Below are 16,331 nucleotides of genomic sequence, written 5' to 3'. Positions count from 1 at the left end.
AAATGGGGTACCAAAAAAAATCTAAGGGTAATTTTTTCAAAAAGTAAGAAAGTTCTTAGTTTGTAAAAGAAACGTTGAATATATCAAGTTAAAATGACTTGAAAAATTTGTAAATCTTAAATTTAAGTTTAAGTGAATAAAAAAAAAATGAAATTGGAAACCTTAAGATGATTTTGGAAACCTTAAAAAAAATTTCTAAAAAATATCCATTTTGACAGAAGAAAATACATTTTCAAGATTTATATAAAAGAATGCTTTTAGATAAACATTTAAAGTAATAAAGCAAATATATAAGGCAATTATATTTATCCAAAAAAATCTTAGAGGAAAAATTAGCAGGGATAACTCTTGCATAATAATTAAATATTTAAAGAATTCAAAAAAATTGAGATTTTTCCTTAGAAAATTGAATCCAATTTATTTTGAACACAAGTTAAAAAAAATATTCAATTGCAAAAAAAATTTAATACAAGCATGATTTTGGAATCCATAATATATTTCTTCCTACCGGATTAACAAGAAATTTTTTAGGTACATGCTTTCTTGACAAATTTTTAATCTGTCCATTATGATATTTAAATTTTCAATTTAGTCTATTATAATTTTTAAAATCCGAAGCAGAGAATTTTAAACATGCAGAAACTTTTAAAGTTTGTATCTGTTCCATTAATATTTCATTTTCTATTTTTAGTTTGTCAAAATCTTCTAATCGACAAGTTGTTACTAGAGTTCCTTTTAGCTCATTATTCTCTATCAATAATTTTTTATTTTCAATTTCTAATTTACATGCATCTTTCAATAAAATTTTTATAAGTTTAAACATTTGGTCAGAAGATAGAGACCGTACCTGACGTACCTTGTCGACTTCTGATGCTCCCCCTGTAGAGCTACTTTCCTCCAAAGACTCTTCCCCTTCATCGATGCTCATCTGGGATGAACTTTCTGTGTCCTTAGGGAAGAATTCGGCTATAAGGGTCATCTCGGTAATTTCTTCGGTCTCGGATTCTTCTGACGACAACTTGGTGTCCATCGAGGAGTTGGATTCATCTTCAATTGGTTCTTCGTAGAGAGATTTAAGAATTTTTCCAAAGTTCTTTTGCACTCTCGTATTTTCCGACACTGTCGAGGTCCTGGGCAGGTAGAACACTCAGAAGGCGGGACTTAGCCTTACCATTTGCCATAACATCATTACGTTGTTCCTCAGTCCATTGATGCTCTTCAAGTTCTTCTCCTTCTTTGCTTTTGGGCATTTCAAAACCATACTTAATTGTTAGATAAAAATTAAAATCGGTTTTAAAATAAACCTCCATTCGACGCTTCCAAAATGCGAACTCTCCTTCGAACGTTGGTGGGTAGATGTTAGCTTCGGCCATTATCTTTGCTTTGATCAGCAGTTAGTCCTCCTGATACATCTTGGCTCTGATACCACTTGTTGGAATCGGTTGGCGGGCTAGTAGGGGGGTTGAATAGCCCCTACACAAAAGCAAACAAAACCTTTCTCGGACAAATAGCTTGATTAAAGTAACACTTGCATAAGAATAAATAAAAGAACTAAAAAGATGAGGCTCACATATTTACTTGGCTACAACCGGGGAGGTTGTTAATCAAGATAGATGAAAAGCGCACTAAAACTCTCCTCTAGGCGGAGAAGCCTCTTACAGAATTCAAAGCTCACAAATGACGAAGCTAAATTCTTACAAACTCAAGCACAAGTGTTATATTGGATCTTTCTTATTCTTCTTAGTTTATTGTACCAAGGCTATATTTATACCCTTAGTTGGGGTGCCTGGAAGGGGATAAAACATTTTTCCCTTCGCAACGGAACATGGTCAAACGTGATCTGGTCAATATCGCATTCCGGGCACCTGGAAGGATTTTGGGCGGCTGGACTGGTCCGGGAGCCCGAACTGATTCCGGGCGCCCGAACCCTTAAAGTCAACAATGTTGACTTTTTTCAATCCAGGCTCTCTACTCCGGTGCTGCTCGCCTTGATCCGGGTCTTCCGCTCCAGCTCTGCTCTCTTGGGTGATTTCAGCCAACCGAAATAAGGCTCACCCGAACCCAATTTCGGCCTTCTCCTTGAGCAAACTTCCGCTCCGGTTTCTCATACCTCGGAATTGTCGCATGCTTCCTTCTCATCCGCCAGCGTACTCTTCTGCAACTTCGTCCTTCGGGCGCACCGAGCCCGTCGGCTCTCTCCCGTGCCGACCTTCTCGCTAGCTGCGTCTTTTGCTCCCCGAGTAATCTTCCGCCTCAGCTTCTCATCCGTCGAAAACATCGCACGGTCCCTTCTTGTCCGCTGGTGTACTCTTCCGCAACACCTCGTCCCTCAGATGCACTGAACCCGTCGGCTCTCTCCCGTGTCGTCCTTTTCGCTAGTTGCGTCTTTTGCTTGACTTCTTGTACTCCTAAGTTCCTGCACACTTAGACACAGCGTTAAACACAACAGGACCTAAGTTAACTTATTATATCACATCAAAACAACCTTGGGGTTCCAACACTGCCATCACCTGACATTACTTGGCATATTCTGACATCAAGCATTCTCAACCGACTCATTAATACAGGAGTTACAAAAGACCGTTCATATGCATGAAACAGAACCTTCCTCCAAGAGTTGTCATATATATTTCGTTACCTGACATATTCTGATACCATATATTCTCTGATGCCTTATTATTACGGAGGTTCTAAGGATCATTATAAAAAAGGGTTCTCTCGGTTGACCAAGTATGTTTTTACACATCTGGATAACGTTTTACTACACGTTCTTATGCTTACATGTCTGTTGTTCATCTTCCTCCCCACTTTTCGCTCGGCTACTATACAGACTTGAGCGTCGGAGTGCCTACGCCAAAGACCCTCTCTTAGTTCTCGTTCTAACATTTCTCTTTGCTCTCTTTGTGGTGTACGTAGGAAGGAGTATCAGGTGTCACTTTTTCTCCATCTCATAATTTTCTTCCAGTCAATGATAGAATCATCTGTCCAGCGCGTCATTTCCATCGATTTTAGATAAGATCAGTATAATTACAATAATATTTAATTATAAAATTTTTAAGATTTTAACATAATCATACAATTCTATTATCCAAACCGGTCTATCCTATTACCCCAAATAAATTCTACATATATGATCACGATTCTATCATGGTTGGTATAGAATTTTGCATACAGTATCGATTACCGTAAAGTTGGCCGTGTCCTGTTGCCAAACCTTTCCCCCTTCCTCCATTAAACTCTTATGACTTTGCTCACCTTTGAGATATGATGTATTGTTCAAAATAGCATTACCTTTTCTAATCATGGTGTTTACTCTTATCTTACATGCCATTAAGAGACTCCTGCTTAAGAAAAATGTAGCAAATTTTACACCAACGGATGAGGGAAAGAGACATTTACCAAACCAAACAAATGCATTACAACCTAATCAATATAATTTCAAATTAATATATTATAAAATGTGATTTAATAAAACAATAATTTAAATTTAAGTTAGATAATCATAATGTTTTTTATTAGATAAAATAGATTAACAAGAACATCCATACAGGTTAATAACTATTAGAGAATCTAATTAATTAACCACACAAGGCAACATTGCAATTTTCAGTTAAAAAACCAACAATACATTCAAATGAGGCATCAGAGAAATCAGGACCCTACTTCTTTTTCTTATATATATATTAGCAGGATAGTTTTCTAAGAAAAATGAAAAAGAAATGATTATATATAACTTTATTTTCGGTGCAATTAACTTCTCTAAAACCCCTCAGAAATCAAGCATTCACTGGACTTGTAGAGATTCCAAATCCTAAAGGAAATAGAGGGTCATAGTGTGCATCTCCAAAGTTCATGGGCAGCTGCTCAACAGACTTAAACCATGTCCTTGGAAGCTTTCCTGTAAATCCATAGTCGCCAAAGAGCACATCAGCCACCCCCTGGCCTTCGCTTCCGGGAAGCCAAGCTGCCACGAATGCATCAATCTTGTCGATGACCGGTTCAACCACCAACGGTCGACCGGAGATCATGATCACGACACACTTGACTGTGGCACACACATTTCTGATCAGGTCCAAGCCAGGCTCAGGTACAGTAAGATTCAAGTTGTCCCCATAGGTTTCTGCATATGGTGGTTCTCCGACGACGACAATGGCATACGAGAAGTTGTTTTGCTCGAGGAAGGAAGCGTCGGGGTTTTCGGAGAAGACTATGTTTGTGCTTGGGTCTACAGTGGTTTCTATGGCCTCAAAAATTGTAGTTCCTGCAACGAACAATTTAGGATTTTATCAAAACTGAAGTGTAACCAAATTGAATGCTGTACATTACCAGTTATGTTGTCGTTTCCACTAATTCCTTGCCAAGTAACTGTCCAACCACCACATTGATAGCCCAAGTTATGGGCATGGCTTCCGGCGACAAGAATGCTCTCAGTCTTCTTAGGCAATGGCAGCACTGGGCCTTCCTTCACCTTTCCATTTTTCAAAAGAACAAGCGACTTCCGAACAGCTTCTCGGGCAAGTTCCCGGTGTTCCTGCATTGATCATTCACAAATTTGACACATTCTAGTCCCATTTAGTTACATTAACAGTCAATCTTTCGAAACAATGACACCCTGTACCTGGCTGCCCAAATGATCAACTAATGAGAGATCAGGGTAGGGGTTCTCGAATAGGCCCATCATGAACTTGACTCGAAGTATCCTTCTCACAGCGTCATCGATTCGGCTCGTCGGAATGTCATAGGTCTGCACATGGTGAGTCAGGCCATTGATGAACTCCGTGTAATTGTAAGGGATCATAACCTGCAATGCAGCATGGAAGAAGGTATCATCAAACTTGCTAGATATTCGAAAGAGTTCGAATTGGTAAATAGAAATTGATGAAATTAAAGAACCAATAAAAATACTTACCATGTCGATGCCAGCAGTAATTGATGCCATAATGGAATAAGAGTAGTCTGAATGTGGAGGAGAAGTGATCCTATCGATTCCTTCCCAATCCGATATCACAAACCCCTGCAAAAGGACTCAGTTACATCTCTAAATTCAATGTAATGTTCGAGTTAAACACTAAGTGGATCAATTACCCTAAACCTCAGCTTGTTTTTGAGGAAATTAGTGATTAGAAACTGATTAGCATGCATCTTTTCTCCATTCCAGCTCGAATATGAAACCATTATAGTCGATACGCCTCGGATAATAGCGTGGTAATAGGGAGGCATGTGGATACTAAGAAGTCCATGGAAATCAACAATGGTGTTGTTTTCATTGATACCCTTGTTTGTTCCACCATCTCCTACGTAGTGCTTGGCACAGGCAGCAACATTTTTCCTGTGGAATGAGCATGGAAGAAGACCGATCGAGAAATTTTTCAAACTAAGGGACATAAAAGTTGGTCATTGAGTTAAAACTTCTTACCCGCCAGCAACAAATGGAACTCCTTTTTGAGAATTTGCAGGAAGAGTGCCCTGTAAACCGTCGATCAACGATGTCATTTCTTCAACTACTTGTGTATCTTCGCTGTAACTCTCATAGCAACGGCCCCATCTCGGATCTCTACAGACCTACACAAGCCCAAGAATGCCAAGAGCAGCAGCATTATTTGCACAATTTTACGAGACACCGACCGATATGATCGAACAACAAAGAATCCAAGTAGGAACGAACCGCAACAGTAGGAGCAAAAACATAAGGAATGCCGGTTGCTCTGACTTCGAGAGCAGTAGCAGCTCCAATTTTCCTCACAAGCTCTGGATCCCTATTCAAAATCACAAAATTAAATTGAAACATCTGTTCATCAACAATAAATTTATTGTTCAGTAAACACTACTAACATATTGCCAAACAATGGAAATTACATCTAAACTCTCAGTTAAATACATACTTTGTTCCTATGGACGACAATCAACAGCCTGACAGAATTCATATATATAGTAAAACCTTGTGAAGATTAACTAACAATGATCATGAGTATCTAAACCATTCAAAAGTCCTAGACAACCAACATCTAAAGCCTAAAGAGGTTTGAATCTCAACCCTATTGTTTGACCAAGGGATAGAGTTCATCAAAAACACAAATCTGATAACAATGACGATCGCTGAAAACTTCCCACGCATGCTCACCTTGTGGCTCCAAGGCCGACATTGTGAGGGAAAATAGTGGCTCCATAGACATTATTGTGGCCATGAACTGCATCAATGCCAAACAGAATTGGAATCCCAAGCCTTGTAGACAGTGCTGCTCTCTGCATCTCACTTACCATGCTGCACCAAGTGGCAGCAGAAGCCTGAGGACCAGGAACACTTCCTCCACCACTCAGAACACTACCTGCACACAATAAAATTACCAACTACCCATAAAACCCTAATTTTTCACCACAAAACAGATAGACATGAATTGACTCCATTAGGTCATTAAATAAAACACCTATGAAGTAGTTCTTGATGACATCAGGAGTTGCACTGACTCTTTCGATTTGTGCCATCTGCCCGATTTTTTCAGCAAGAGTCATTCTTTCCAACAAGTCATTTATTCTCGTGTGGAGTGGTTGCTTTGGGTCTTTATATTTCACGTATTCTCTTGCTTCTCCTTTTACTGAAGAGAAGCACTGCAGGATCGCAAGGAGAAGAAGAACGAGGATTCTCAAGGTTCCCATAATTTTAACCTGCAGAAAATTACAAGAAAAAAGAAGAGGTTTTTGATGATTTTTCATGAGACGAACGAACATTCACAAAGACCGTTGTATCAAAAGAAAACTAAACAAAAATCTAAGAAAAAATTTGATGCAGTAAAGTAAAAGAGATTGCGGCAAAGAATATTACAGTGGAGAGGCGACGTGAAGAGAATATGGTGGTGGTAGTGGCGGTTGCGGTGAAGGCTATATAAATTTATGTAGAAATTGATTCTGATGGTTTAATTTAATTTAATTTCCTGAAAAAAAAATTATGTAATTTTGGTCGGGTTAAATTTTCTCCAGTTATGAGTAGGTTACCATTGTCTCACGTTACCATAATTAAGAAATGGATAAATATCGAATAAATTAATTGAATTCCATGCTGTTGTTTCTTTTCCAGTTGCAAAATAATTGGCAAGGAATAAAATATTTCCGTACAAAAGTAACTAGAATTTCTTGAATAAATATGGAATGATTTGTGATTTTTTTTTTTTAATAAAAGGAATCTAATGTGCGACAAAAAAAGGTATCACATCATTTATATCTCCTCTTATTTGGTGTAGTCAGAATTAGATCGATGAGTCCGCGATTTAAAATCGTCGATTTGAAGGATAAAAAAATCTCTTCAAAATTATTATTATTATTCTATTTTTGTAAAAAAATATTTATAAATTTAAAAATATAGGAAAAAAATAGAAAAGACATGATTAGCGTATAAGGGAATTTTCATTAATTCCTTCAATATTAAACTTTCTACTTTGTTCTCTAAAAATTATATTTATTTTATTGTTTTTTATTTTTCGACCAATCATCAAGTCGTTTTGAGCTCCAAAAAGTCCAAAGCATAAATGTTCGATAATAATTTTTATTATATTATAATTTTATTGTTAAACAACTTGACAAATTTATTATTTAATATATCTTAAATAGTCTCTAAATTTAATATTGTAACAAAGATGATTTAAGTATATCTTTATATAGTCCGTCTCTAGATTCCTAGATTACATTAAAAAAAGATAAATTGTAAAGTCAATCGAACATCAAATCAACTATAGTATTTTTCTCTAAATTCAATATTGAATAGATCAATAAAGGATTAATATGTAATTAATAAATTTAATAAATTAAAGGTAGAATATTCTCATGCTATAAAATTTAAAATAAATAGATTGAAAATTAACTTAAATAATTCCACCATACCATTAATTTATATTCCATCAAATATATTTTTTTTTCTATGTGCATATTATTTTTTAAATTTATATTTAACAATACCATTAATATTATTAAATAAAATGCTCTTCTTAAAAAAATATTAAAAAATCAAGATTATTTAAAATAAATAGAAACCCATTCGGGCTCGATTCTTAAAACAGATAGCTTGTTGAACGAATTAACTAGCTAGTTAAGTCAGTTTCAATTTTAAATTGAGTCAGATTCTAACTCAGCCTATGGTCAGTCTATCAAGAACACATTTTACTATAAATGTCACTAAGTACCGACAGAATATGATTTCTATCAGGCCGCTTAGAGTTGTCGACAGACTAATTATTCCGTTGATAATATCCCTAACGAAAATCAAATTTCATCGGTATTTATCTATAGAATTTTATTTATGTTGGGAAGACATAACCTCACAACTAGTGGGATTGAGGGGTTATCGGCATAATTGTTATTCCATTGGTAATATCAATTACTGACAAAATATAGATTTCTCTAGTAATATAGACTTATAAGGATTCTATCAGTAAGTCCGAATAAATTTAGGGCACCTCAATTTTCCTATTCCTAATACAAAGCTTTGGATTCTTCTCCCCCAATCTCCAGCACTCCGGTGATTCTCCAATAAGTCTCTCTGCCCCCCCCCCCCCCCTTCTCTCTCCCTCTTCCCAATGCCGACAGCGACTAGCGGTCAACACAGCACACCGCTGGCTGTTGTGGCAGCCGCCAACACGCGGCTGGCCACTGTGGCGACCGCCATCATGTAGCTGGCCGATGTGTAGGCCGCTTTGTTGAATTTTGTTTGAAAAATATGAAATGTTTTAAAAATTAATTTGCTTCTCTTTGAAAATATTTTTCAAAATTATTACAAAGTTTCAAAATTTAAAAATTTAAAGTGGCTAAACTTTTAAAAATTACAAAATTACTTTAAAAATGGATAACTTAGAAAGTTGTCTTGAAAACTACTTTAACTTATCCTTTGAAAACCTCTTATTAAATTATGCATTTAAATATGTTTTTAATACTTTTTGAAAACTCTCTTGAAAAACATTTGCATTCTTTGAACTTATTTGAAAATCTTTTGTAAATTTAAGGAAGATTCCTTTTAAATTATTTTAAATTTTTTATTCCTCACTAAAATAAACCTGAGTCTTTACCTTTGTAAAGTTTTTTGAAAACATTATTTTTAAAATTTTTCTTTCAAAAGATAAGCACTTTCTATTTGAAGTTGTTATGTTCTTAAATATTTGTTTTCAGAACTATTTAAAGTACTTGACATCATTGTTTGAGACCTTGTTTGAAAAACTAAGGTTACAAAAATCCTCTTTGCTAATCTTTGTTTAATTATTTATGCCCTATGCATTTATCTTGTTTGATGTATGTTAAAGGGGGAGAATAGTGGATTAGGTTAGAAAAAATGAACTCATTTTTAAAGTTCATGCTTAATGCTGCTTTATTTGCTTTTTACTTTATTATTATCTTTTTCAAACTTTAACCTGGGTTGTCATTATATCAAAAAAGGGGAGATTGTTGGTGCAGGTTGCACTAATAATCTAGTTTTGATGTATGATAAATAGGTTAAAGTTAAATGTGTTGTTTGTCTAACTACTTTACCAGGTGTACATGAGTTCACTAGTTTGAGGGACCTGACACCAGGTTGAAATCCAGCTAGATCCGCAAGACCTGATAACTGGTGGGAAGTTCAGATAGGTCCGTGGGGTCTGATATCTGGCAGGAAGTCTGGTTGAGTTTCGCGTGACCTGACAACCGGCCAAAATCTAGTTGGGTTTGCAGACCTAACAACTGGTGAGAAGACTTGGTGGGTCAGAGGTAAGTCAAGTGACTGCAAGTAGTAAGTGAGGTAAGCAACTGGAGGATAGATCCAGTGATGTCGCGTTCCCCGTTGAGGGAACTGTAGGCGCTGATCCTGTTGGAGTTACAAAGTTGCAAACATAGTCCCTCATTAAAAATACATGAGAAAGATCATGAGTTTATAAGAAAAAAATATCTTCATTGACATGAGGCCTTTTGGGGAGAGCCCAAGAGTAAAGCAATGAGGGCTTAGGCCTAAAGTGGGCAATGTCATATCATTGTGGAGGTATCTAAATTATTTTTAATCCTACAATTGGTATCAGAGCGAGGTTGCTCTTCACCGGACTAATCGCTGGAAGAAGCACAAGCCAGAACCATGATTCAAGATTGAACCATGTGGGTGAAACCTTGAACAAAGTAGGGGAGGCTCTAAGCAAGTCAAGGTGACCCAATGCTCGAGGGGAGGCCCTGAGCAAATCAAGAGTGACCCGATGCTTGAGGGGGGCCCTGTGATCTTTTGTATGAGGGGGGATTGTTGATGTTACAAGGTTGCAAACATAGTCACACATTGAAAATACATAGGAAAGATCATGAGTTTATACAAAAAAAAAAAAATCTCCATTGGCATAAGGCCTTTTGGGGAGAGCCCAAGAGCAAAACCATGAGGGTTTAAATCCAAAGTAGACAATATCATATCATTGTGGAGATATCTAAATTCTTTTTGATCCTACAGATCCAACTTAGGTCCATTTGAGAAACCTAAATTGAGATCTTAACTAGGTCTTGGTCTCGTGAAGGCAGGATTTAATTAATACTCACATTTTATTATATTATGCTAACTCTATTTTGTAGGGTAAAATATATTTTTGATTACATGAACTAGCATTTTCTTGTAGGAGGAGAAGCTGAAGAAAAGGAGTCTGAGCTCCCGGACCAAGCTCGCCAAACATGCCCGTGGGCGCCCGAGCGCCTGGACTTAGTCCAGGCCCCTGGACTTGGTCCAGGCCCCTGGACCAGAAGAATTATCCACAAGCTGATGTGAAATGCGTCGATTGACCGAGCCACGTGGTCTAGATGCCCGAAGGGGTTCCAGGTGCCCAGAATGAACCTTTTTAAATGCCTTCGATCCAGAGCTTCAGAACAACAATTGCTACGACTTTCTCTTTTGCTCAGTGCTTCGAAAAGGCTCCTGCGACGCTGAAAATCTCTTCCAACAACCAACGATGAAGATTCTTTTCTTTTGTTGTCGGTAACACCGTTTTTAGTTCTTGTACTTGAAATCTGTAACCTCTTCAAACTATTAGTGTATTACCCAACGAAAGCACTCGACGAGTGTGGGCCTTGGAGTAGGAGTCGTCAAAGGTTCCGAACTAAGTAAAAACTTATGTTAGCATTGTTTTTCTTGCTTCTATTTTCCGCTGCGTAATTTAGTTTTTAAATCAAATTTTCAACGATCGCTATCCCCCCTTCTAACAAATTTCCGATCCAACATTTGTGATATATGAATTGTTAGAATTTTGTTAGTTTGTTTGTATGTACGGATTGTTAGGATGTATAAAATATGATTATATGTATGGATTGTAAAATGTGATGTTTATATGTATGAAATGCTATCGCTTGTGATGATTTTATATAGATATGTAAATTGTAAATAGGGTAGATCCCAAATATAGAATATTTATTTTTAATTATTTTTTTACCGATGGAAACATTATTTCCATTAGTAAACACTGTTCGATATCGTTATTGTCTGTCGATATTTTTTGACAGAAATAGTGATTTCTGTCAGTATATCTTTTTATTGGGTACCGATGAAATAGTATTTTCCGTTGGTAATTGTTGGTTATTTAAATTCTGAAAATAGTGTTCCATCGATAAATATTTTTTTTTGAATTTACTGATAAAATATGTATTCAATCAAAAATTATAACGATGGAAGTTTAAATTTTGTTGAAAAAAATGTTTTCGACAAGTTATCTCCGGACAAATGAGTTTTCGTTAGAACACCATCAATAAGCAAATATACTGATAAATTTTCGATTGAAAATTTTATCGGTAAATTAGAATAATTTTGTAGTGTTTCTTTTTCTACCCAATTACCCATTAATTTATTCTTCTGCCGTTTAAATGCATGATAGATATCCATTTTATTTGGAAGGATGAAAATAAAGATTAAAAAACAAGTATGTGTGATTTTTTTTCAAATATTTATTTCGTATAAAAGAATTGATTGTTCATCTTTTTTAGTTGCGTAACAATTATAAAATAACCGAGAACATTAAAAAAAAATGATTATACATCAAATAACTAAAAGATAAAAAAAAAATAAAAATAGATATCGATAAAAAATTTACTCTTATTCCATTATAATAAAACACTGTCTAATAATAGAAAACAGACTATGAAATATTTTATTGAAGAAGTTTTTACCTATCCAATAGGACGGAAATATACTTCAAATTTTGTCAGCTCATAACACAATTGGATTCAAATTTGGATAGCATCCAAAACAATTATGTCAGCTCATAAGTTTTTCCATTTTAAAATACATCTTAAAATTTTGAACTTGTTAAAATACTCTACAATTTTTTTTAAAAAAAATATAAGATATTTTCCCTCTTAGTTTTTTCTTCCAATAGACAATAATACATTGTGTAGATAAAAGATAGAAAAAGATATTGAGCATCTATAATATTTCCTCTTAGTTACTAAGACCATGAGTTACTGATTAAAGGGTAAAATGATGAGACATTTAAAGCTCTGAGAGGCAGATTTCTCACCCGAATACTTCAAGCTAAAGTTAGGGTTGTACGAAAATATCCAAATAGCACTCATTGTAGGGTAACAAAATTCATCACAAAGAAAAGAATGCACCATTCATATTGTGTCTAAGGGAAGAAAAAAAATCTACACAATGAAACAATGAACAAAAGCAATCATCAAACAACTCGTGCTGACATGTCATAAGGGGATTTAGAAATACAAGTCGTTCTCTGCCACTACTAACTGACTCCTAGTTTATACAGCTACAACTCGATCCTGCACGAATAGTGAAATGGAAGTCAGGCATGAAATTTTCAAAGAGTTATTTAAAATGGCAAATAATATTGCTCATGATAAGTTTTATTAGTTCACCAAAAGACATAGATACCGCTGAAATAAATACTGTTACGTAAATATTTTGTCCAATTCATCTAAATTTCATAATTTGTCTGATCCTACTAATCTAAATTGCTCCTACTCAATTAGTCTATTCAATCAGCCCCTCCAAGTGCAATCAGTCCTAGCTAAATCGCTTATCCTATCTAACTCAATCAGTCCACCCACTCAAATCTACGAGCTTTATCATGCTTGATGAATCCATTGTCCCATCTAACCCACTAATATAGTCCATCATGCCCAACATTTCTACCAGTCTGATCCGACCCAATTGGTCCAGTCAGACTTGCCCACCTAACTCATCAGTTTGTCAATCAGTTTGAAGCATACATATTCCAAATGGTCCTCTTTGTTCAATCAGTTTGTCAAGTTTGATCCATCCTTACATGGCCACCCCCACACTCTTTGCTTATCTGACCCAATTGATTCATACGAATTAATTGGCTCACTTGACTCACCCTATCCAACCTATACTCCAAGTCCATTTTTGCAAATAAATATAGAAATACGTATTGATCCATGATACCAATAAAATAACTATTCTAGTGAACAACAACTCCAGTAAGATTTCGTGGAAGACATGGGTTTTTGTGTGTTTTTGAGAAAATTATGTTAAAGTTGATTATTAATTCATCTTAAAAGCTTGAAATAAAAAGGGGTTCAATTTAGGTAATCGACCATTGTTTCGTCTAAAAGGAAGGACGTGGAGTAATCTAGCTTATAAATTAAAAGATCAAGTGAAAACAGATTAGTTTACCTTGGAAGTCATATTTGTCATGGCCAATTGAAACTTCTCCCTTGTTTTTGCTGTCGCAACATGGCCAGCCACTGCCACTTTATCAAAGGCACCTTGCAGCCAAGCTGTCCCAGCAGTTATGTACCTAAATATTTCGTTCATACAGGCCAGAATTAGTATTTGCCATTAGTTCACTTTGATTCATCAAGGAAGCACAAAGATGCGACACAGCACCCTATCTGTTAAGGTTAGTCATATAAGAGATAAATCTGTACCTGTTAGTTTTGACGGCTGAACCAGTATCATTCAGCCTTTGCTCTGCTGACTTAACTTTCTCGTTCACCACAGAGATTCCAACTGTCAATTTCTCCGTAAAACCAACCCGTTTGTCGAAAGAAACTACTTTTTCTGAAGCCGTAGCCATCAAACGATGCTTCTCATCAAATGCTTTAGCTCTGTTAATAGCATCTTGTCTAATCGCTGAACCCTTTGCAAACACGGCTGCCACGGCACCTTGAGCTTTAGTGACATAAACCCGTCCATTTCTTGAACTACTTCCACCCTGTGTGTGCTCAAGCAAATTATTTCTTTTAGACCATCAAAACTAGAACCAAAATGCATTAGGGCATAACAGAAGAGATAATTACACTCGAGTTTGCAGAGACATCGTGTGTTGAAGCATAGATTTCGACAGGGATATCAATTGTCACATCATTTTCCTTAACTTGCTGCAAAAAATAGAGTCGACAAAGTGAAACAACTAAAATAAGTAGACAGTCTCCATAGGATAAAATGAGTTTTACCTCATCAATTCTTGGGACATAATCTTCAGCAGGAGTTATAGTCACAATCTGGTCAACAATGGTGGCTCCCTGCCAAAGAAACAGGTTGATATAACAATAGGGAAAGATCAGAGTACGTATTAACTAAGTGGATGTAAAAAAAAACATAAGGAAAGAACTTCAATAAATTTCCTATAATGATAGAGAGTTTCATTTGTAACTCAAAAATGACTTCAAAATTATTTGTGATTGTCATTTTTGCAATTGCTTAAGCTAACTACTAAGCATGAAATTTAATGTGACAATAACAAGGATGAATGCACTTGGTATGTAACTTTGAGCTAATTATAAAGAAATATTGGAAATTTTGGTTATAATTAGACTAATGCTTCTTTTAATGTATAATAATATTGTAGAACTTGAAAAAATTATCATGGTATGTTATAGAAAAGAGTGAGCAATGTATTAACTAAATTAAGGTCACACAAAGCTTATATCACAAAATGGTTTAGTGTTGGAACTACAACAAAATTTCCTATATAGTTCGAGTGCAAACTTGAAAATGACTTTAGAAATTATTTGAGATTGTCATGGTCTGCTATTGCTTAAACTGAGAACTGAAAAGTAAACCTCCCTCGCGGGATGAATACAATTTTGTATGCAAGAACTTCGAGCCACCTACCAAGAAACATCAACAAAATATTGGTCACAACTGGATTAGTAGTATGTTTTTTTAATCTTGGATCAAGAGCTGTCCTCGCACTGCATTAAATGTGAGGTAGCCCCATTTGGGCCAGGAGCGACAAAGTTAAGCCCTTTCCATTAGTGTCAGTATACATATTTGAATATCCGAACTTTGGCGACTAGCTTAATACTAGACCAAACAACTGTTGGTGACTAGTAGTTCTAATGTATAGAAAAATTTAGAATCTGAAAGAATTAGCAGTAGATTATAGGAAATAAAGTAGTATAACGTTTGATTGAGTTAGCAAGATAGTCTGAAACATAAAAGTATAACATTTCAGTCCTATTTGATAAAAGATAATCAATAAGCTTTCATGTCATAGCTGAGAACAGTTAGCCTATCAGGCACTACCAAGACAGATCAAGCGAGGATCTATTCGTTGAAATCATAAGAAACAGATATATTATATTGCATATATACCGATAGCAGTAAAGCAATCTCCAGCGCTTTCGAATCTTTAAAGGTAACAAACGCGACTCTTCGAATTCCGCCTTCACTGTCAACAACACCCACATATACTATAGCACTCAGATCTAAGATTAACCAAGAAACCTTAGAAGCACAGAAAATTGTAACAAGACGAAACTAAAAGAAGAAAACCAACCCTCGGATCTCGATGCGTTCGATGTCGCCAGAGAAGGAGAAAAACTCACGGATCTCCCTCTCTTTCACCAGATATGATATGTTTGCGACTCGAATAGTTCTCGTCTGCGAGGAGATTCACAAAACCACGGGCGAGGCAAGAGATTCAAACACAAAGATAAACAAGAAAAAAAATGTTCAAAGAAATCATAACCTTAGCGCATTGCTTCTCACCTGCATCTCCTCGGACCTCGTCTGTCCTCGGCAAGAAGTAAGACAGAGATTCGTTTCAAATCCTCTTCCTCTCGCCACTCCAGAAGCATTTATAGAGGTAGAGAGAGAAATGATATATCTTTATAACGGAACTGCTACGAACAAGTGTTTCCGTGATCGATTTCGCCACTTTCTATTTTGTGATGGTCGTAACGGCCGTTACTTTACTGTTATAAAGGTAAAACTGAGTCAAATCTGGCGACATATATGCCATCATTATGTCAGTTCATGTGGAGCTTAGTATATTTTAACGCAAATGCCGACAACACGAAAATTAATTTTTAATTTACCGATCACTGACACTTTAATCATATCGAAGAAGAAAAAAACAGCGATATAACAGTTGGGG

The 16,331-nt window shown here is 35.9% G+C and overlaps 2 protein-coding genes across 5 annotated transcripts; both read right to left on the bottom strand.

Moving 5' to 3' along the window:
- Positions 1-3,697: 3,697 nt before the first annotated feature.
- LOC122055839 (beta-glucosidase BoGH3B-like) lies at positions 3,698-6,654 on the bottom strand. Of its 4 annotated transcripts, none has more exons than XM_042617480.1 (9): positions 6,426-6,654; positions 6,122-6,326; positions 5,666-5,756; positions 5,417-5,562; positions 5,086-5,329; positions 4,910-5,014; positions 4,619-4,801; positions 4,327-4,531; positions 3,698-4,261 (listed from the first exon to the last, which is right to left on the bottom strand). In XM_042617480.1, the coding sequence occupies exons 1-9, from the start codon at positions 6,652-6,654 to the stop codon at positions 3,777-3,779; spliced, it is 1,893 nt and encodes a 630-aa protein (XP_042473414.1). In that variant the 3' UTR covers positions 3,698-3,776. The 4 variants fall into 4 exon arrangements, with proteins under 4 accessions (XP_042473414.1, XP_042473416.1, XP_042473415.1 ...); XM_042617482.1 differs by having other exon boundaries at positions 3,698-4,263; positions 4,323-4,531; positions 6,426-6,629; XM_042617481.1 differs by having other exon boundaries at positions 3,698-4,279; positions 4,336-4,531; positions 6,426-6,629.
- Positions 6,655-12,511: 5,857 nt separating this feature from the next.
- On the bottom strand, positions 12,512-16,079 carry LOC122055840 (binding partner of ACD11 1-like). The gene is made up of 8 exons (XM_042617484.1): positions 15,944-16,079; positions 15,732-15,835; positions 15,548-15,623; positions 14,404-14,472; positions 14,248-14,328; positions 13,876-14,162; positions 13,622-13,745; positions 12,512-12,744 (listed from the first exon to the last, which is right to left on the bottom strand). The coding sequence occupies exons 1-8, from the start codon at positions 15,947-15,949 to the stop codon at positions 12,724-12,726; spliced, it is 768 nt and encodes a 255-aa protein (XP_042473418.1). The 5' UTR covers positions 15,950-16,079; the 3' UTR covers positions 12,512-12,723.
- Between the last annotated feature and the right edge of the window lie 252 nt (positions 16,080-16,331).

The sequence above is a fragment of the Zingiber officinale genome, chromosome 3B (genome assembly GCF_018446385.1).
Source record: "Zingiber officinale cultivar Zhangliang chromosome 3B, Zo_v1.1, whole genome shotgun sequence".
NCBI lineage: Eukaryota > Viridiplantae > Streptophyta > Magnoliopsida > Zingiberales > Zingiberaceae > Zingiber > Zingiber officinale.
This window is presented reverse-complemented; position numbering and strand designations above follow the sequence as displayed.

Excerpts from the sequence above, each read along its gene's own strand:
- LOC122055839 (XM_042617480.1), bottom strand. The coding sequence starts at position 6,654 with ATGGGAACCTTGAGAATCCTCGTTCTTCTTCTCCTTGCGATCCTGCAG. Across the intron at positions 5,757-6,121 it reads GTCGGCCTTGGAGCCACAAG|GGATCCAGAGCTTGTGAGGA; the intron begins GTGAGCATGCGT and ends GATTTTGAATAG. Across the intron at positions 5,015-5,085 it reads AAAACAAGCTGAGGTTTAGG|GGGTTTGTGATATCGGATTG; the intron begins GTAATTGATCCA and ends GTCCTTTTGCAG.
- LOC122055840 (XM_042617484.1), bottom strand. Across the intron at positions 15,624-15,731 it reads GAACGCATCGAGATCCGAGG|TGAAGGCGGAATTCGAAGAG; the intron begins GTTGGTTTTCTT and ends TGTTGTTGACAG. Across the intron at positions 12,745-13,621 it reads TGACAAATATGACTTCCAAG|GATCGAGTTGTAGCTGTATA; the intron begins GTAAACTAATCT and ends CTATTCGTGCAG.